Source organism: Cotesia typhae, unplaced genomic scaffold (assembly GCF_013202065.1).
Source record: "Cotesia typhae breed Kobodo isofemale line unplaced genomic scaffold, CoteBio_Ctyphae scaffold_13, whole genome shotgun sequence".
Taxonomy (NCBI): domain Eukaryota; kingdom Metazoa; phylum Arthropoda; class Insecta; order Hymenoptera; family Braconidae; genus Cotesia; species Cotesia typhae.
The window spans coordinates 2,137,261-2,160,267 of record NW_027423774.1 but is presented as its reverse complement, the minus strand read 5'-3'; the positions used below and the strand labels follow the sequence as shown (position 1 = coordinate 2,160,267).

At 29.1% G+C, this 23,007-nt stretch overlaps 1 protein-coding gene across 2 annotated transcripts in view; it reads left to right on the top strand.

Moving 5' to 3' along the window:
* Positions 1-23,007, top strand: part of LOC141534629 (one cut domain family member 2) — a 44,954-nt gene that overhangs the window by 10,150 nt on the left and 11,797 nt on the right. Inside the window, exon 2 of one of the 2 annotated variants that reach the window (XM_074254092.1) lies at positions 2,421-2,528. The exons of the other annotated variant lie outside the window; for it this stretch is intronic. Within the exon in view, the coding sequence (XP_074110193.1) occupies positions 2,421-2,528 (108 nt within the window). The remainder of the gene's footprint in view (positions 1-2,420; positions 2,529-23,007) is intronic. 2 annotated transcript variants of the gene reach the window in all.

Here is a 23,007-nt window from a genome sequence, read left to right as displayed (position 1 = left end):
ACACTGATAAAATTTTCATAACTTGAATAAATTACAAGTAAACCACCGCAATAAAAAGTTTTTTCTGTAATTCTCCCCTTGCTGTCATTTTCAATTGAAAAAAAAAAAAAAATTCTGCTTTTAAAAACTAATTATTAACAACAAGCTTTGTGCACATACATATTAACGATTACAACAAGCCAGATCAAATTAAAGCGGACTGTTCCCCACATAACTGATAAATGCAAGACGATACTTATGTCATCGGGTATTATATGTTTCTATAGATAAACTGCATCGCATTTAATAACAACAAAACACAATTGAAATTATATTCGAAAGAATAAATTCCTTTTACACGAAGACGTACACTCGCACTACACCGGCACAACGTATAATAATAATCATCGTATCATCATTTTCTTCATTTATTCTTCCACGATAAATTTAAAAATCGTTCGTGTCTTTCCTTACAGTAAGCCCGCTGATTATTCGCGTTATTTGCGTGTTCTTTTGTCGCACGCAAACCCTCACAACAATTTTATAGGAACATACCCCTGTCCTCTACTTACAATACCGCTTACTCTATGCCTTCATTCGACGATGGTTTATTTTATTACTTTTTACCGTGAAACTAGAAATTTATTCACGGACAGAAATAAAAAAACATTTACAATTCAACATTATCTATAAACTTATATGCGCACGACAACTATATTACAATAGTTTTTGTAAATATATTTATATATTAATATATAAAAAATATATACGCCGACCTAGAAGATGAAATAGCGAAACCAACAATATCTACACGGAAGATTGCACTAAATATGTGGATGTCGACTCGAGTTCTCCAAAGAATAGTTTAACATTCATCTTATGTTTTCCCGACGAAACGTTTATTGATTCACTGTACTAGTTTGTTTACTTTCATTTTCTTTTTTTTTTCTTTTATTTGGTATTATTAATTAGTACTAATATCCGGGAGTATTGAAACCAAATGGATAGACATGAGCACCGCATTTTTGCTATGTTATTTCGAGTTTTCTTTTTTAAGATTTTAGATATTTGTTCATTGTCAGTTTTAATTTTAAAATTTTTAAGGTATTTAAACATTAAAGTTTCTATTGAAAATATTTTATTGAAATGTATCAGACTGCAATGTTTTTATTAAAAACTTTTTTATGATTTTTAACTTTCCTAAAATACAATGAAAGTCAATAAAGCAGAAAAAAAAATTGTTTTAATTTTTAAATTCGACTTTATATTTTAATGCGGAAACAAAGTAAAAGTTGGTATCAAAATATTGATTGGTCGATTTGAGAAGGTTTTTAATTTTTATGCAAAAAACACATTTATATCTTGAAAAATGTTTTAATTTTCGGAAAAAAATTTTCGAGAAAAAAAAGGGTTGAATTTCATCGATTTTTTTTTTTCAATCAAAATGAAAGATATTTTTAACTTTTTGATATATTATTTTTGTAAAGAATATTTACTTGCAAAAAACTATATTGTAAAATAATTGAAATAGTTTTTTTGAACTTATTGAAAGGCGTATTAGTTGAAAAAATTATTAAAAAAAATAATTCATAGGACTAATCTTTTCTTGAATAGATTAATTGTTAATATTGATGAAATTACTATAAAATAATTAATTATTATTTAATATAATAAAAATTATAGGTTTTTTTGTACAGGTTGAATTTAAATTACCGTTTCTATTATGAGTACGCACCTCGACCAACAATTAGTGTTTAAACAATCATCAAGCAGTTTATCTAAATATTGCAGTTGATACATTAATAAAAAATAAAAAAAAAGCTATTTTATAAAATAACCATAAAAAGAAAAAAAGTTAAAATAGGTTTTGTTGGTTTCTCTTGTTTTCATTAAGTTGATTAGACGAGGTTCTCTATTATCCTTCTAAAACTAGTCTCTATACAATATAATAAAGTCTGTCCGCTTTTTCCGTTTTATTTTTCCTCAACCATTATAATTATAATTATTATTGCAATATTATATTATATAAAACTCCTAGAACTATAAAAGGTTACTTCTAATGTAGACTCTAAATTATTTTGATCTTTCTTCATCTTTACTATTAATCTTTCTTGAATGTAATTTGATTTTGGTTTTGGTTTTGGTTTTGGATTTGATTTTATATTTATTATTATTTAATTAACTAATTATTTTATTATTTAATTTTTTGAACGAAATAGAGCGAATATTTCGCAAAATTTCGTTTTAATAAAAATATAAAAATGCGGCAAGTCATTGTTTTTGATTTTTATTTTATAAAAAAGTTAATTTATTATTGGTAAAAATGACTTATCGCAGGAGTTATTTATAAATAAGTAAATAATCGGAAAGCGTGTTGTCTTAAATAAATATAATGAATATTAGTGAAAACGCAAGGTGTGTGTCTATCGGTTTGGTTTTAGCCCTGAGCAACTGCTCTGAGAGCGGAGGTGACCCGGATGGCATGCTGGATATCCACCACCCAGGATCAGGAATCGAGACTCATCATCAACAGTTTCACAACTCATATGGTAATATCAACATCTCAATCATTAACATCTAACGGAATCAATAATCAATAATAAATAATAATCAATTATTATATTAATTTATCGTTAACATTAACATTTATACTTAAAGTACTTTTTTTTAGTATAAAATAAATAAAATACCGAGTGTGATCTTCTAAGTCTTGCAAATCGTGGCTGTTAACATTGTACATAGTATATATATATATATTTTTTTTATCTAGTACCAATAATTTATTAAAATAAGCAAATGTGAAATTAGTAAACGATTCACACCCGTGTATTATAATTATTCATACAAGATCTTACGATAATTTTTGTAATAAATGTTCAAAGAAATACCTAGTAATCTAAAATTATGCCATTATTTTGGTCATATTTCTCCGAAAAAATTTAGATTCTTCTCAATTTCATATGAAATTTAGATTTTTGAATAAATATGATTTTATATCAAATTTAGCTTGAAATCGTCCGAATTTTCTTATAAAAATGTAAAAAAAAGTGAAGCGAATCTCGTGAAATAATTTTTCCTCTAATGAAAAATACATAAAAGTTTTGACGTTAGTAATTAGTGGAAATTCGCAAAAAACGAGACACGATTCATCATTGATTAAAATTGAGGTGCGCATCTAGTACCAATTACGTGGAAATTTTTTACAAATAAAACCAATGAGGCGAAATATCCAATGAAAGTTTTGGATAAAAAAAGATTAACTTGTATCAGATATAGAAGTAGAATTCTGAGAATGATTATATAAAATTTTAATACAATTTGGAATCGGTATTTAACGTCAAAAAAAAAAAAATCTTATAAAATTCAGCTGATTTTTTTTTTAATTTTTGTAATAAAATTAATACGATCTAACACCAAATTCAATAGACGTGAGGCTCAATATTGACTGACTAATAATATCTTCTGTATCGATAAAGTTTTCATTAATTTTTTTCAATGATAGTAATGTAAATTTATTACCGATCTGTATAACTTAAAAAAAAAATTTTTTTTTAAATTTTGACTACTATTTTTAGTGAAATAATTTTTTTCGCAGAGTATCCTTTGAACATAAATTATGAAAATTTATTTTTCATTGATCTAGATAACATTATTTGCACTTTATTTTGTCTTTATCATGAGCTTTAGATGATAATCAAACACTGGTTTTATTTTTAATGACTGTAGACTTCAAAATTGCAATTACTACGAATCGCATTTGTGTAGAAATATATTTCTAGGCGACTGTTGAACACCCTCTGCTGCACTCAATCCTATAATCATAGTGTACAGAATTTCATGAAATATACCAAAATTCTGAAAAAGTGGGGATTTTTGATAAGATATCAATATTGATATAAAGAGGAAATAATAAAAAGTAGAACGCGATATTCGTTTTAATTATTTAATATTTAATTGCGATTAGTTCAAAACAGTGTGATTATTTTATAATACTAACTTTTATGAATTAAATTCAGTTATCAGATTTTTTATTTGCGCGAGTTTAATTTTTGCGAAAGTTGTTTAATTTAATTTAATTGATTAACCAAATCATATTAAATGAAAGCTGTTAAAAAGTTTAATGGAAAACTTTTTTTAAATTCGTGGACTATTATATTATTAAAACACGAGCAAATTTTGTCATACAGAATTTTTTTCTGTCAATGAATTAGGTAAGGGTCTAATTGTAGTCCATGTTAACTCGGTATACGATTTTACAATAGAGTGATTCTCATTTTCGTTGCTTTTGAATTTTAATAAAATAATTATTAATTATAAAAGTTTGAAATTTAAAATTTACTCAAGAATACGATTATAAATTGGATTCAGTCGATGTTTTGTATTAACGATGGATTGTTTGAAAAAAAGTGATTATTCAATAAAATCCTACATATATTTTATCGTCGAATATTTTGTTACAAAACCAATAACTAATTTATAGGTTTTTCATTATTGAAAAATGAATCGAATTTATCACTTTTGTTCAACAAAAAATATTCTATCGCATCGTCATTACTGACACATATTGGCTTAAAAATCAAGAGTTCAAATAACACCACAATATCGTAGAACGTACGTTTGATTTTCATGAATGACTACCAAAATTTTATTTTTATCCATGTCATTAAGAGAGAAAGGAAATTTTTGTGACGGGTATATTTTTATTTTGAAAAAAATTTTTTAAGTTAAATTTGGTATCATCAGAACGGTCTTAATTTGAGTTTGTAGCTTTTCATGATTTTATATATTTTTTGGTGATGGTCAATTTTATATTTTAAGTTTTTGGAATATTTGAACATTGAACTATTGGTAATCGATCCTGTGATAGAAGTAATATTTTATTTGAAAATTATCCAAACTACTAATATTGTAATTAAAAATCCTAAAAAATCATTAAGCAAAAATTTTTTTTTATTCACAATTCGCAATTCTTGGCGTGATATAAAAATTGAAATTCAAAAGCACCTGATTCCAATGAATGAGAATCACCTTATTGCGCAACAAGATAATAATAATAATAATAATAACTAAAAAATAGCAAATGAATAGTGTAGAAGACTAGGAAAAGTATTTGGCCCAATATAATAATCAGAATAACAATACATAGCCAAGCATAAAGAGCAAGAGTTGGAGCTTAGAATCGAAGTTACCCAACACAGTGTAGTATTGAAGTCCCCATGAAGAGAGAAGAGACTAGAGGTAATCTCGGTAGTTCAGAATCCCACGGTAAATTTCAATCCGGGCACTGTACAAAAGTCGAGCCTCATCCCACCTCCCCATAATCTTTGAAAACTACCCCCACTAAATACCAGGACGCTAGTTTGTGACTATCGCATAATACTCATCCTTGGGCTCCTAATATAGGACTACTCCTGAGACTAGAAAGAAAGAAACTACGAGATAAAAATGAGCATGAGAGAGAAAGAGCGCAAGCTTGTTTCCATCCTTCATCTCTTCCTCTGCTCAGTGTCCTATCTCTCATCATAGTTGAAGCAACTATACCCTCTCCTTGGGCACTCATTCTACTATCCGATACTCAGCAATGGATATCGGGTTGTATACAAGAGCAAGAGACCGAGGGGGTTGACAGGGGTCTACTTCTGGGTAGATATATATTATATACCAATGAAGGCGCACCTAATTAAACTTGGTATCATGCCCATTCGCGTGTGTTAGACTTATCCTTCTCCTTCTCTACATCTATCTCCTACGAGCTCTTTCATTTCGAGAGCAGAGCACCCTGTACCATGTATGATGTCGCTTTTCTTCGGACTCTGTTCCTTTTTTTCCTTTTTACAAATAACCCACCCTCTAGCCACTACCCTCACTTCATTTCTGCTGCATAACTTTTACTCAATCTCTCTTTACATTCACGGAAATAAAATTACAGATAATCATCTGATCTATCTTGGCTCCTTTTAAGTCGATGGTAATTTACTTAAGGATGTCTGTAGTTAGAGTTATTTTTATATCTATATTCAAAACTTACAACTACGAGCTTGGTTGTGTAGTTTGTAATTGATAATACAAAGGTAATTTCATTTTATTAAAATGTTATTTTACGGAAGAAATTTTTTTTGGAAAATTAGGGGATCTGTAACTCATAAAAAAAGTTGATGCAAAAAAAACTTGTTTGAAAAATTAATTTTTTATAAAAATAAAAATTTTTAATGGAAATAATACAAGATTGGAAAAAAAAATTTAATTTAAAAAAAAAATGAACGATCATTTAAATTCATTTGACCTAAGTGAAACTCGAACACGCAACCTTTAGATTCATAACTCTGCAGTACTTTTTTGTCTTGGAAAAATTAAATAAGTTTTAAAAGTCTTATATATCTTAGAATAAAAAGAATTTTATTTTTATATTTATATTGTGGGGAGTATAAATATAATTTTAAGGTCGGGTAAAAAATTAACAGAATATTTAAACCTCTGAAAAAATTTAGAGTATATTTAAATGGAAAATTTCTCATTCTAAATTATAAATTTAAAAACTTGGAAGCGATGTATAAAATAGCTGACCGACATTTCGTACAAAAATAATTGCATTTAATGTCTTTATTTGACTTGTAATGGTTCTACAGATTCAAGCTGTACATCACTTTACTCTTTAGAAAAAATACAGTGATAGTTTTTATTTCTTAATACGTAAAATGACCTGAATTTAAAAGAAAATTTTTAAATGTCAAAAAGACCAAGTATTTATTTTTTTTTTGGCAGCTGTCGCCAAAATAAATCGCACTGAATATTAAAACATCTAACACAAAATGTTAGATCGCTAACAAAACACACAAGACAAGGGTTGATGAATCTTTAACAAGCTAATGACGGGTGTTTTTGATTCCCTTGAAGGAAAATATACGTTTATATCACGAGGTAGTTGAATGCTCTGTATAGAAGACTAATTAACTCATGGACTAACACAGTTAGTTAATAGGTACTTTACTTTGAAGTCTTTGATGTCGCGTTAGTTAAGTTTTCAGCTGTTACCTTTAATAGTATATATGTAACAGTATTTTCTATTCCTCGTCCTTCGGCTCGAAGCTCACCCTCTGCTCGCATCCATCAAAGACTACCCGAAAAACACCTACTTAAAAATCGTGTTACATTCAACCGAAATCTCTAAAACGGAATTCGATTCTCTTTTCAGTTAAGCGAATTCGCGGTTTATTTTATTTTTTTTTTTTTTTTTTTCTTTAAATTGGGGACGGAAATAAAAGTTTTCGGGAAATAAAATGTACCACAGATAATTCAGCAAATGTATGAGGGTATCACGCAGCAGTAATAAGATCAATTTGCCGATAATTAAGTGATGTATCCGTTAAGGGACATCACCGTCTATGATAGTATCGGACAACGAAAAACCGACTTAGTAATAGCAGTAGCTGTTAAAGGGATAAATTGTCCAGTTGTATATCGGACAACCGACCCAAATAGTTTTAAAATGTTTTACAAGTCAACTCGTTAATGCTTTTTAAAGTAATTAGTATTATCAATTAGCTTGGTATCAGTGGGTTTGTCTGGAGTCTAGACAAAATATAATCGAATTTTCAATAAATAAACGGGTATCACTTTTAAGTAATCAGATGATTTTTATTTTAAGTTGAAATTTGTTGGTGACATTTGTTTTCAATATTTTAAATTTAAATGATTTGTGTAGTAGTATATTTTGTGATATTAGAAGTAATAATAAAAATAATAAAATAAGCTGAAGAAAAAATATCTTCTGGATTGAGTCATTCAATGTGCCGGGTGCGATAGACTATTTTAATGTATCGGTATATCAAATTCGGTAATCAAATGAGAATGAATTACCAAATCGTACCGAACCGGTGAGGACGATAATAGATTTTGATAAATGGTAATTGTGATCGTTTTACGTGAAGGAGAAATATATATGGAAGAAATTGGAATGAAAACAATTTTGGTTGATATATTATGGCATCATTAGTTGAAAATATGACGGGCAATAAGTGATATTTTCCGGTTTTCATTAACTTATTTCGGTATTGTGCTTCGATTGATCAATCATTTTGAATCATACCGGCGGTATAAGTGCCGCCTTAATTAGTTGAATGGTTTTCAATAATCGATCAAATTTATTTTAATCTGATTGTTAAATTCACTATCTTGGATTTATTTAGATGGTTTATTGCATCAATATAAATTAAGTTATTTCATTTAAAACAACTGCTCATTGATAAGCTATCATTGAATATTTACAATTATCGCTGCTATTATCAGAGCTGGAGTTATGAATGAAAATTTGTTTTATTTTATTTTTAAAATAATCAGTAGGATATTTTTCGTTAAAATTAAGCAATACATTTAAATCATTATTCTATCTATTTAGCTGAGTTAAAAATGAAGGGAAGTAGTTGTCAAAATAATATATTTATTAAGTGAGTTAACTTCGCTGTAGCATCAAATCAAATGTCACAATGTTATATATTGATGAATGTATAATTTACAAATAACGATTTTCGGTCCATGTAACACGAGTAATTTATTCAAAGCTTTAATTTAAATTTAGCCATTCGTTAACTGTACCGTATTTAAATGCCACTCTGTTCTTTCCGGTATTCGATAATAATACTGCATCATCAAATTTATATTTTTCCATATTCAAAAATCCTGCTGAAAAACTCATCGGTTAACAGAAGATATGGTTATTTTAGTTTTACTTCAATAGGCTTTTATTTTAAATATTGTGCATAAATTATTGTACTAAAATTGTTTGATTCATATATTAGGTCATTCAGAATTTTTTTTTATTGGTAGTTATTTCAAAGAACTTGACATTTTTTAGTTTTAAGATTAATTAATTAATTTTAGTATAAATAAAAGCATTTTTTTAAATTCTAAAAATTTATAATTTTTGGAAACGGCATACGATGCAGTTTTTTGAGTCAAATAAAATAAATAAAATAAAAACTGAAATACCATTTCATGTGTCTAACTTAATAACACTTGAACTAGATCAAAAATTGATCCTTCAGACTAAATCTTTGAAAAGTCACATAAATTTTTTGTTTTAAAAGTTTTTGATTTAAAAAATGAAAGTAAAAAAATTAAACAGGACAAAAACAGTAGACTGAAAGTAGAAGATAGTAGGTAGTATATGTGGATGTATACAGTCGGTTACTCTCTTTCATAGACACGTTCATTAGAGGGTGAGTCTACGATGCAGGTATTTCCTGCGTCCGGCTGAGGTGGACACGAATGCAATTTAGTGGCTGCAGTTCACCAAAACACTTGTGTTACACTTGGCTTGTTGCGGATCTCTGTAACGTTGAATCGAGCATGTAACGAGTTTCCAATAATGGCTCAGCTGTGTCCCCAACATTGCGGTCAACGATTCGGCAGAGCTAGTCCTCTCTATTACTAAAGAAAAGTCTAACACCAGTCTAGTACATTCTATTCCGATTCTTAGTCTTCGACACTTTCTCATCACCATCACTAATCACTAGCGATTAATCACTACTCTGATATCTTGTAAATTATTTACAGTATTTATTTTTCTAATTTTCGGAAATGGCAATAAATGCAATGCAAGGAAAACTAAAATGTGCCAGATAAACGCTTAAAACAAATATTTACTTTTGCTTAATTATTATAATTAAGAGTTTAGTTTATTACAAGTATCTAATTATAATCAGTATTTAAACAGTAAAAAGAACAAACAGTTTAACTGAAAACATAAACTTTATCAAAGGCTCTACAGCGATAATCGATTAACACTTTTCCACACAGAGCTAAATTGATCCCAACGGACGTTTTATATTCTCACACAAAGACTGGCTTTAACTTTTCATTTATGTGATGGGATATGCTCACCGCCCAGACTGCATTATTTCATTTATAAAGCTAAAAAATAAATAGTCTACTAGATTAAATTGCCAATCATAATGCTTATGTTCTCAATTATTTTATTTATTATTTATTCATTCAAACATTCATTTATTATTATTTCTATTAATAATAAAAAAAATTAAAAATATATTTATGAGAAATTTTATGAGAATTCTCTTCTTAGTTTTCTTAGCGAAGAATTATTCAAAATCTTCAATATGAAGCATATTTATTCAAAACTAAAAATAATTCGTCATTTTCATTCAATAATTTTATATTTTTCATTCAAAATCAACTTAGTTTATTAAAAATACTATAAAAAAAAATTACATTTGAATCGATTCTTATTTTTTATTATTATGATTAATAATAAATTGATAATAATATGTTAATAAAGCTTTCAAGTGTTGAACAGATTAATAATGATAAAAAGTAGGTAGTTTGGGTTTTGAATAAAAAATAATGAGCAACGATGCATATTAATTAGCACAGAATGGATATGGAGGGAAAGATCCATGAGCATTGGTGTCCAGTCAGGGCGAGAAAGCCTAGGTTGTGGTGGCAATGTGAACCCCCCAACGAGTAGTCCTTGAGTTATTGCCTAATCAATAATCTATATGTAGTACTAACGGGACCGTAGGGGTGAACCAGTGTCCATACAGCCAACCGGGCTACTCTGTAAGCTCTTGCCTGAATAACGCAGCTGGGTATCTCGAGATGCAACGCTTAATTTAACAGCTATCTTCATAATGTATCTATTACACCGCATTATTTTCATAATTTGAGTGCTCTTATTTTTTGTATCTCCTATCTATTGCCGGTTTTATTTTTTTTATTAGTATTATTTTTCATCATTATTAATTTATTATTTTATTAATATTCATATGAATTAATGTAGTAGTTGAATACTACAATTCGATTGAAAAAAAAAATTACTAGGTTCAAATTTTACTAAAAATTAGTCAATGATGTAAATTATTGACCGATTAGTCTTAAAAAAAAAACTTTCGTTGGTTGTGGGCTTGCTAAAACAAAAGTTTATTGATAGGAATAAAAAATGAAATTATAATTCTCTGTATCCTGAGGAAAAATACATAAATGAAATATAAAGGGAGTAAATTATTCATAAAATTTAATCAACATCTTTTGGATAAAAAAAGGCACGCAGAGAAAGAATGAAGAATAAGAAAGATGAGTAAGAAAAAATAAGAGAGAATTTTTTTTAACGAGCGTGGAACCACGAATGGCAAATCGAAAGGTCCGAATGAATGCATCGATGAAGAAAAAGAGGCCAGGAAACGTTGACAGCCAGTGGATGATGGTAAAAGAGACAAGAGGCGATACAGAGGCAGAGCTAACTAAAAGAGAAAAGGCATTGAAGAAGAGACAGAAAACGAACTAGCGAGAAACAGCATTCAAGATAGAAATGAAAAAAATAGAAAATGAAAAATAGAAAAAAAAAAAAAAATAAGAATAAAGTTGAGCTGTAAAGATTGGCGGTTTCTACTCCCTCAACTATCCCCTGACGTCTACCTTCCGACTGAGGAGTAAAATCAATATCAGTGTAGACATTTCTCTTTAATCTATCGCGTATCTACTTTCATTATAAACTTTACGTAAATATATGGGTTATATAAATTTATTCCATTACATATATAGTTTTTACGTCTTAAGATTTTAATTGACAAGAGTCGGAGATTCTTTATTAAATTAACGCTCGTCTTACAGAAATTATTCTTGTATAATTTTATAATTTTCTCCGGGATGTCATGGTAAACTTAGCGGAGATTATTTCATTGTAAAGATTATAATTGTGAGAGTCAAAGATTTAAATTTCATTAATGGGTTTATACATATATGTATATGTGTAGGCAAAAGTTGAAATGTTACTGATATTAGCAAACGTCTTTATCCTGACGTAATTGCCAATATCGAATACTTGGGCGTTACCGGAAATCAGATAGATTTACTTATTGAGTGAATGAAAATAGTTACTGGTGATTAATGTAGAGACAATAACATAATTATTTAATTACTATTGATTTTATTTATTTGAGAGCAGGCATAGTAAACAGAAAAAAAATTTTATATAAAAGCCTAGAAGTAATATTAGTAAAATAAATAAAAAAAAATTTTTTTCATGAAAAATGTGATAATTTAAAATGACGAAACAGTTTGAAAAGCTTTTTTTAATTGAACTTATCGAAGGAAAAATTTTCTTGAGACTTTGTTCTTTAGTTAAAGGTAGGAAACTTATGACAAAAATATTTCTTTAAAAATTTCTCATCTTGATATTTTTTTTTCTGAGCTTTTTTTAAGGATTAAAGTTTCAAATTTTTTTTATTCGTGTGAGTGAATTTTTCTTTCTACTTTTACTTAGTTTTTGCACGATTCAAACGCGATGCTTTCTATTTCTTAGAGATACAACGGTTCTAAAAATACATTTAGCTGAAATATGACAGATGATAGACGAACGTTTGGTTGCTGTTTCACGCGAATATGAGATAAAACTAATTAGTAATTCTAAAATAAAATAACTCGATAAACTTACTTAGTTAATAACGGAATAATTACTGAATTAAGATTCTTAAAAAATCCCTCGAACATCAAGTAGGAATAAAAAGAACTTAATTGAGTTATAGATTAATTAATTAACTTATTTCTTCACGTTTAAAAGACAGTTTTGGTTATTCGCAGCTCTAAAACAGAAACAGAGCTATTTTTTTCTGTAATAAATACGAAAATAAATTCAACAGTTACTTAAATCACTTGAGTATTAATAATGAATTTTAAATACGGGATATAAAATATTTTTATAGCCGCAAAGTTAAAAAAGGAAAATAATTTAATCTTATATTGCATTCCATTCGAACAACCTTAAATAAACGTTAATAAATTTAATAAAAATCGTTGAAACGTTCTGTTTATTTGTCTGCATAGGAATGTGATACTATTGGTAAATAAAAAAGTGAATAGAAAAGTTAGACGAGTATATTTCGTTTGAAGTGCCGCCAATTCATTCGCCGATGAATCAAAACCGGATTTAAATATTTTTAAAGGGGTGCAGTTCCAGGATTGGTAAATTATCATGACATTCTCAATACTAAATTCACTCACAGATTTAATGAAATATATATATTGTATATATAGTACCAGAAAGGCAGATAAATATCGCATTGATATAGGACATGTCTTTGCGGCATTCTGAAGCTAAAACAACTAAACTATTAAGTCATGTACACTTGATGATTAAAAAATTCTCAGTAAGAAAATTTCAAACTAATTTTCTAAATTTTTTTCGTAAGGAAATAATTAAAAATTATAATTAAACTTAATCGTTAGAATCAAAAAAATTTTTTTTCATAATTCTATGTATTTATTCCCAGAAAAAAATAACGAATAAATTTTTATCAAAATAAAAAAATTATTTTGTTATGATAACAAGAATTAAATTTTTTTTATTGAAAAATTTTCAATCTAAATATAATATATATAAAATAAATTATCTTCTCAGAATGCCAAAGCCTAATTTTCTACATAAAAATCAAAAAAAAAATAAGTTCGAACCCCCTGATGCGTAGTCTGCGCTCTCCTGGCATTAAAGTCGAGATTTATAAATATATTTATTAAAAAGCTCCATAGATAGTTTATTAAAGTTATTACAATGTTCAAAAATGGTCAAAGTGGTTTGGCGATGGGAGGAGTGGGGGGGGGGGGGAAGAGGGTGGACGGGTTATGGCAGAGAGAGAGTATAGCCGGCCACAAATACGCGAATATAAGGTATAGTAGGATTTAACGTGAACGATACAGCGTCAGCTAAACCAAACTGATGGAATGCCAAAACTTTTTTGTAATTAAATTTTTTCCAACGACGAGACCAGTTCGGCATCAAGGGTTCGCCCGGCCAGGGGGTGTAAGAGCTATAGACCAGAAGAGTAGTCGTGGATCGTGGATCGTGGACGTGGACGGTATAAGAGGAGAGGTCGGAATTACGTGAACCTTCCAACCGACCGACCAAACCAACCACCCCCTTCCCTCTCCTATATTTTATCCTCCTATATTCTATCCTCCACCCCCTGAGCCATCCCCGGTACCTTTACTCTTTACTCCAGTATTTCACCATTATTGCTGTCCCTCTCTTTGTCGATAACCCCCTGCAACTGCGGCTATCGGGCTTCAATATTTTTAACCATCCATTCGTCCCTCTTCGCCGTTTCCCGATCTCTTCTCTTCTATATGATCTCTATACCACTACACTCTTTCCCCCCGTCTACCCCTCAACTCGCGTTCTCCGTTCTCCGTTCATCGGTTTCATTCCCCGTTTCCGCGGGCGTTTCGTCGCGTTGCTTTCTTTTTTATTGTTTTTTCCTCACCCATTCGAGAGCCTCCAAAGCAATCGAAAATGAAACTCCGGCAAGGCGAATATTTTTTTCCGTTATCGCGCCTCGCGCTTTAAATTGCTATTAATTATTTTTTTTGTTTTACTTTTATATATATATTTATAAATATATATTACTAGTGTACCGATTAATTGCAGCGTCAATTTTTAAGAGTTATTAATTAAAATATTATTTTGAATACCGCAAATGGTTTTAATGGAAATTTTCTGCAATGAGAAGAAATAATTTGTGGAAAAGTTTCGTGATTGTAAGTGTAGTGTTTTCAAGGTTTTTTTAATTGTAAATTTAGGTCAATAATTTTTACAAATTGATAAAAAAGTTTTTATAGAACAAAATTATCTGAAATTAATCCGTCAATTTTAAAACATTAAAAAAAAAAATTTTTTTTCGCATTCACAAATCCTTTTTCCCCATTTATTTTTTATAAGCTTTGATTTCAATAATTTTAATTGAATTCAACTATGATTTTTATGTCACATCTAACTGATGAGTCTTCACTTCTTAATTGTTGTACATTAATTTAAAATAATTAATATTGCTTCGATAAAAATCAATAAATTATTATATAAAAAAGAGTCCGCGTATAAGTATCTCGTCTGCCACGCGGTTGATACTTACTACTGCGCTAGAAACCTGATGGATGCTTACAGTAGAATCCGATATAAAGGTCGACATTACACACACACACACACACACACACACACACACACACACGACATATCCATAAACATGTACAAGAGAGAGTAGCTAGAGAACGTGAGAACCCTTTACCTCTCGAGCGGCATCGTCAGTAACTCAATTTTCGGCTGAAAGTGGTCACACCCTGTCACTCTCTCAGCTTCTACTCCACCTATCCATAACATATATCCACTCACACACATACACATATATAGATCTCTTTCTAGAAGCATTTACGTATCGCTGGACACCCAACAAGGGACTTACGTCACAAAGGGAGTGTATTTTTACAAGGGCTGCAACGCTTAAGCGAGTTTAAAGTGTACTTCCCAATTTTGTCTCTATGCAACTCTATACAACATATATGAACATATATATATTACCCCACACACATGGACTATTCTCTACAGTTACACCGCAGCCCATGTAGTGTAAAATATCTCAATAAATCGGTGGGTTATATGCCGGTACCAACAGAAATATCGTACACCCGCGAAATTCAAGTCATTCGCGGAATTTTATAATTTAACTATTTAACCCGCTTACAAGACTGACAAAAAATAATAAAATTCTTTTTTACGTTAAAAATACCACCGGCGAATAATCGAATTGGTGTGAGGCGCCGATGCTTAACTCTACTCTACTCCGTTCGCTTCTGATATATAAAAAATTTAAAATTTTTATTAATCGTAGCTTTATTAATTTTCACGTTATGGCTTTTGGAATGAAGGTATAAAGACGCGGGTATTGGGTGTTCGGTATTGCTGCGTGCTCTGTTCTGTTCCATTCTAGATCTACTCTCTGTCTCCTTCTCTTTCACTTTATTGTTACACACGTGTATACATGTATACATGGATAGTTCTCTGTCTGTCGCTTGCACTATCCCTGTCAGTAGCATATATATAGATGTATATAGATATATATCGAAATATTTATATATATAGACACATATGTGCAGGTACATACATATGTAAAAGTACATGAGTATGTAAGCTATCCGTATGTAATATACACACATGGTTAGGGGTTGTACATGGTCTCAACGATCTGGGTGCAGCATCGACGACGCACGTGCTGGTTGCTTCTCCTCGGCACCCTCCGACTCCTACAGTACAGGTGTATTCCACCCTATCGCGTTGTACTGTCTTTTTTCTTTTTTATTATCATTATTATTTTTGTTATTATCATTTTTTAATATCAGTATGACGTAAGAAAAAAGAAGCAAGCTTTGGTTTTTTAATCATTATTTTTAATATTAAATTTTGTCTTTTTCTCCGTGGGGCTAATTATTTATAGCAAGTGTCGATGATGCTGATATCTGGACTGGTATCTTGATAAATAGTGACGGATATATCCAAGTATGTGTTATAGATGTTTATTTAGAATTCGTTAGCATCGGTGACGTTTAATAATTCAATGGAATTCCATAGTGTATAATGGAATGACCCACATATGGAGCACGGAGGGAAACAAGGGATGTTACATGAACCGAATGCTACTGGGGGAATCGATTCTGTAATTCCACGATATCTCTATTTTATTTATTATTTTGAGGGAGTATTAATTGTCGGTATTGTTTGGGTGATAATTTACAGCGAGCGCTGATTTTTTTTTTTTAATAATAATTTCAAGTCTTAGACTTTTTAGTTTTAATTTTTGTATTGCGAGTCATAGATAAAAATTTTTTTATAGAAATTGCGGTGAAGATATGAAAAGAATTTAAATGTTTGACTAAAAAAGAATCTGGGAAACGGTTGACCCTGCAGGCCATCCCTGGAACTTTACTTCCCGCTATGTACAAAAATCTATTTCTCGAAAAATTATCTATTCTGAAGTTTTATTCTTTTTCGAACTCGAAATTTTTTCTTCCGAAAGAATCAATCGCTTATTTATTACAAAAAGATTATTTATTACCTAGCAAACGATTCGACGTAAAATTTTAAATGATTTTTATAGCGGGAAGGTTAAAAAATAATATTCTCGATTTAATATTTCTTTTTAATGTCAAGTTTATTTTTTCAAGTATGACACTAACGTTTTGATAAATAAAATTTTAAGACCGCAGTTACTTTTAATTATGAAAGATTGAAAAATGATTTTAGGAAAGGAGAAAATTTTCAAATTAAAATTTTTTTAAAGAACAATTCTCAAATTTTTTTAAATTTAATATCTTTTAATAAAATTACAACTATAATTATTCTAATAATTAAATAACAGTAGATTTGCATCACCTAAAGCTTCAATATTATATCACATGAATTATTAAAATGCGGCAAACAATTATAACGAATCTAGCGTACAGTTTTAATAACTCACTAATGTATTAATATTAAAACTAACACTTGAGAATTAAACGGTCTCTTATTTCAGAATCCCATTGGCATCATGTATTTTTCCCAGGTATTGGCTTCCGTTAAAATAACATAACTACGTACAACGTGACCCATATATTCGGCGTAATTTAATAACGATCGATTGCATTGCAACCATTAACTTACACCGAAATGTTACTTACACGTTAATAATAAATAATTAAACTCTACGGCTCTATAAATACGACTTAAAACTGTTTCTACAATAAAACGAAAGCTAAACTTTATATATATATGGTATAATTTCTAAACGCACAAATAACCTTTTCATCGTTATCTTAATTTATTCAGAAATTACATAAAAAATACAAAATAAAATAGCGCTTATAACTGCAGATATGATTTTATGCTCATTATTTTCCCCATTTAATAATAATACATTTACGATGAATAATCACAAGTTCTCTATATCACACATCACATCATCCCCTATATTTATATATCGGTGCCAAGCGCCGCGTGCCCGATTCTCGATGGCATTTTTATTCCCATAATTAAATATCCATCAATCGCCAGACTGCGGTTCCAGTATATTAAAATTTTTTATGCCAAAAAAGCGTTCGGTAAAAAATAATGTGTCACTATTAAAAGTGACATGAATTTAAAGAGATCGATTTATGTTTTTCTTAAATACAGGTCTCTTAAATAAAAAGTGACGAGTGAATTTTTCTTAACATTTTATTTTCAATAAATAAATAAAAATTTTTATTCAAAATTTCGTGTGTTAATTCAATCTAATGAGAGATTGAGTGTTTGACCACTTAACATAGAAAAATATTTTTTGCTATAAAAGTGTAAAATATTTAAGAAGTAGGTTTTAAAAAGCTTTATCAAAAGTTTGTTTTAGTTTCTAAAATATAAATACTTTGTTTTATTAAAACATACGGCCTCTATTAAAATAACAAGAATCGCAACTAAAAAAACTTTTTATTTTATTAATTTCTACTCGTACAGAAAATTCAAATTCGCCTTTTTTAAAACTCAAAAAACATTAATGGAGCTTAAAAATTATTACTAATTAATTTTCTCTACTTCAGATGAGTATTATCGTTGATATAGCTAATTTTATTTAAAAAAATCATAATAAATATTTGAAAATTTTTTTAATTTTTCCATAAAACAAATTATGACATAATTTTTCTCCAATTTTACATCTAAAAGTTAAAAAAAAATTTTTTTTTTCAATTCGTCTTAGTTCTAACATATTAATTAAATAAAACATCATAAAAAAATAATATTTCGATAAAAAATGATGCGACAGACCATTAGCAAAGCAATTACGAATATTTCGATCGGAATGAAAGCTTGGAAGGCAGCATCACTTTAAAAAATGACAATGATTTTCAGATAAATCGGTAGTCTAATATGTGTACTGGCTGTTATTTTGTTATTTATATAGATATATAGCCACACATGTATTTGTATTTCTTTTTTCGTACATGCATCGATAGAAAACGTTCAGGGGATTAGCTTCGACTCTTCCATATATAAAATATTCACCGTCAGGGGGTTGGATATTCCGACTAGACTCAGTCGACAGCCGTGTAGGAGAAACTCACTCACTGTTACGCTCAGAGCTCTACACCACTGGATGGTGAACATTCAGCCGCTGATTCAATACATACATATACATATATATAATATATATAACAAACTGGTACCGTCCAACCATCGATGGGGGTAGTAGAGGGAAGGTATTGTGTTTATATGCATATCGAACCTCCAGTCTCTTGTGCTCCGACTCGGCATTTTCCAATATTCGAACTTTCTCTAGCTCTCTCACGTGATAATATTTCCCTCTCGGTTGTTTCTGGCTCTACCTCCCATCCGAGCTTTTCTGTCCTTGGAAAAATTTACTCTGTACTCCATACTCTATACTCTTTTACCTCTTTACTCTACTCAGCTCCATCTATCCGTCTATCTCTATAGCCGACCGTTATATTTGGACAAAATCGAACCCAACAACGAAAGAGGCTAGAAGCAGTATCTAAATGCCGGCTCTCAAACATTTATTATAAGCTTTGGCTCTAGGTACCGGTATACGAGCGAGGCATTATTTTTTTACAAATATATATTTATATATATATATATATATATATATATATATATATATATATATATATATATATATATATATATATATATAAATATCCAGCTATCCAAGTGCATCTCCTCCTCATTTCATCTCTCTTACACCCGTCTCTCTCTTTTATACCGTTCTTTTTCCACTCGTGCTTAAAATCCCACGGACAAAATACAAGTCGCTGATGGTAAAATAGTACTGGTATCAGTATTAGGAATAGAAGAATAACAGTTGCTGCAGCTACACTCAAACATTGTGGGACTATCGAGGACCGAGTAGGACTCAGTAGTCAAAAGTTTAAGTAATATTGTATATAGTTTTCGTTATATAGATATAAAAAGTCAATATCTATCTAACGGGGATGGATATCAGGGAACCTATCGCTTTTCATATTGGATTGGATAAATTAGACCGCATACAAATTTAGAACCCAAGAATTTTTATAATAAAAATCGTGATACGATGCACTCAAAAATTTTATATCAATTTTTACTTTTCATAAAAATCATTTTTTATGAGACATATATGTTGAATTTTATTTTGCTAATTAATTCTGGGATATTTTATGGCACAATATTTACTGTTGGAAAATGAATTTTAAAACTTTTGAAATGAACTTGAACTTATTAAAATTATGTATAATTTTGAATTTTTTTTTTTTTTTTTTTTTCAAGTACAATTAAAATAATAACAAACCAGGTGAATGATAAAATGATAACAACATGAATAAAGGTTTGTTCGATACGTAACCAATAGGTATACTCCTTTGGCTAGACCAATAAATGCAGTAGACAGGTTAACGAACCGTCGGATGACATCGGTAGTAGCTTTTACTATAAAAGAAATGGCGTCACCACGGATGTCGACTTTGGGCTTTTAATTCGTGATCAAAGGCACATAACTACTCGGGCTCTCAATTTTCTTCTTTTTTTCCTTTTTCTTTTTTGTTTACTCTTCCAATTCTTTTAAAGCGTTCACTCGAGTATCTATTTTACTTTACTTTTTTTTTGCTTCCTGTTTAAAGTACTTTCAATTAATAGCTTTTCTATTTAAATTTATATTTATGGGAAAGGTTGCCTTTAGAAAAAAGGGATTTTGTATTTTTTTTATTCACATCAACCGTTTTTTTTTCCAAAAAAATTCAAAAACATTTTATAGATTTAATTACAAGAAAAAAAACCAAAATGTTTAAATCAAAATTAAAAACAAACATTTGACGTCGTATCGAGCCTGATCTAATACTAAATCCTGACCCTAATCCCGAGTGATGTGCAGAGAGGGGCAACGGCTCGCAGTGATTGAATTAATATCAAAATATTTATTTATTTATTTATTTTCAGCTCACGGTTTGATAAACAATAAAAAAAACTATCGAGCATTTATGTGTGAATTAAATTGGCGGGCTCATGGTGACTGAGGGTGAAAAAAGGGAGAGGGAGAGTAGTTAAGGGTAGAGTAGAGAAAGGAGAAGGGAGTGGTGGACATAATTAAAATATTGACACATTTGTGAGAAATCAATCAGGGTATTCTCAGTGAGCATTGACACGTAACTTTAATATACCACTGAGGACCTCCCGTATCCCCGCCCGGCACTCATGAGTCATCATTGTCTATTCATCAAACCAATTAACTTGATTATAACACTTTAATTAGTTTCAATATTCATTTTTATTCTTCCGAATAAAATAGAGCTCCTTTTTTATCATTTATTAATTGTTAATTATTAATTACATAGATGCTCGATTGAATTTATAATTTATGATGTATATATTGGGAATTTTATCATCCGAGATAATTTATTGTTTACTTGGTAAATAGAAAATTATGCATCGCTGCCCAGTGCCGCTGATTATCAATATATATATATATATATATATATATATATATATATATATATATATATATATATATATATATATATGTTTGTATTTAATATTTATAATTGCGAGTTGCTACGACAGATCTCGCCAAGTTACTCCTATTTTATATTTATCATTAACTTGGCGATCGATGCATACCTCAATAATTTCAGACTAACGATCGCATCACGATTACCAAATTACTGAATTCAAAGCTCTATTATTTATTACATTTATTATTACAATAAGATTGTTTTTATTAGAACTCTAATTTAGTTTGATAGTTTTGGTACTTTTGTCGTGAATTGTAAATTCTGTTGGCATTTAATTTTTAACAATATTGCAGATACTTTTGTGCTCTTTTTTGATTTTTTTTTTCATGTCGCAGTCTTAAAACTTTTATTAAAAATTTTACATAAAACTCTAAGTTTCCAAAATTTTTAAATTATACAACTTATCTAAAATTTTCTGAAGTACTCATTGGCTTTTAAATTATTTAAATTGTTTTGCCAAGCATTAAAGTCATTAAAAAAATTTTTAGAAAGCGATACTTTTTTTATATTCTCTATTTTATAATTTCTCTTTAATAAAATTCTTTCAAATGAAATAATATTTTTTTATATAATTAATTTTAAAGTAAAATAAAATTTGTCAAATTATTTACGTTGTAATATAAATGTATCAATATTTATAGCTAGAAGCCACAAATTATAAAAAAAAAATTTCTTATCGTGATACAGTCGTTTATTTTTACAGCTTAAATATATAACTTGGTTTCGAATTTAGAGTGGACCCGTAGTAAGCAGAACCGGTAAGAGCATCATGGACAATTCTGGTCGATTTTATAATAGAGAAATAATCGACTATTATATTTATTGAAAAAATATAAAAATGCATTTCTATAATTGATATTAAAGCGGAGTGAGAAACGCTGAAAAGTTTATTCTTTAATAAAATATATTTAATTATGTATTTGGGCCAAGCTATTTCAGGAAATTGTTGAAGGACCAACATTACCTGGAGAAGAGTCTGAAACAATAAAACTCGTAATGAATAAGAACCAAATCCCATAACTCATGATATAAAAATAATATATATTGATAAATAAATAAAATAAATGAATTACAATGTATCCCGTTAAATAACCCCCTGTCGGCGCCGGTTTGTTGAATCTTCCAATGTGTTTTGCATTGCAGACTGCCAGATGCGCAATGTTAACGTGAGATCAGTCAACTCTAAAAGAAGGAAAACACCCTCCTCTTCCTGCTTGTGAGTCTCTCAGTTTCGGTGTTCGTTAAATACTATTCCACATACCAATATTTTTATTATAATTACTACTAATACTACTAATAAACTACTACTACTACTATTCAATTATTTTATAACATACAACTCAATTTTCATTGTTTTTACTAAATTTTTTTTTCGTATTTATATTAATATTTTTCTATACTTTTATATATGTATATACTTATTGACATTTATATACATATATTAATTTTAGTTGAGAACTCTGGGCGAAAAAATTCCGTGATATTTTTTTTTGTAATTTTTATTTACATTCTAAGGGATGATTTTTAAAAATTACTCATTTATTAAATCTGAAAAAATGCATGTTTGCTTTTTCCAAAATTAAACATGTATTTTTTATGAGAGGGTATTTTAAAAAAATTTTATTGATAAATTAAAAATATCGTCAGATATTTCATAATTTTTTTCTCAAACAGAAATCTGGCAATTTT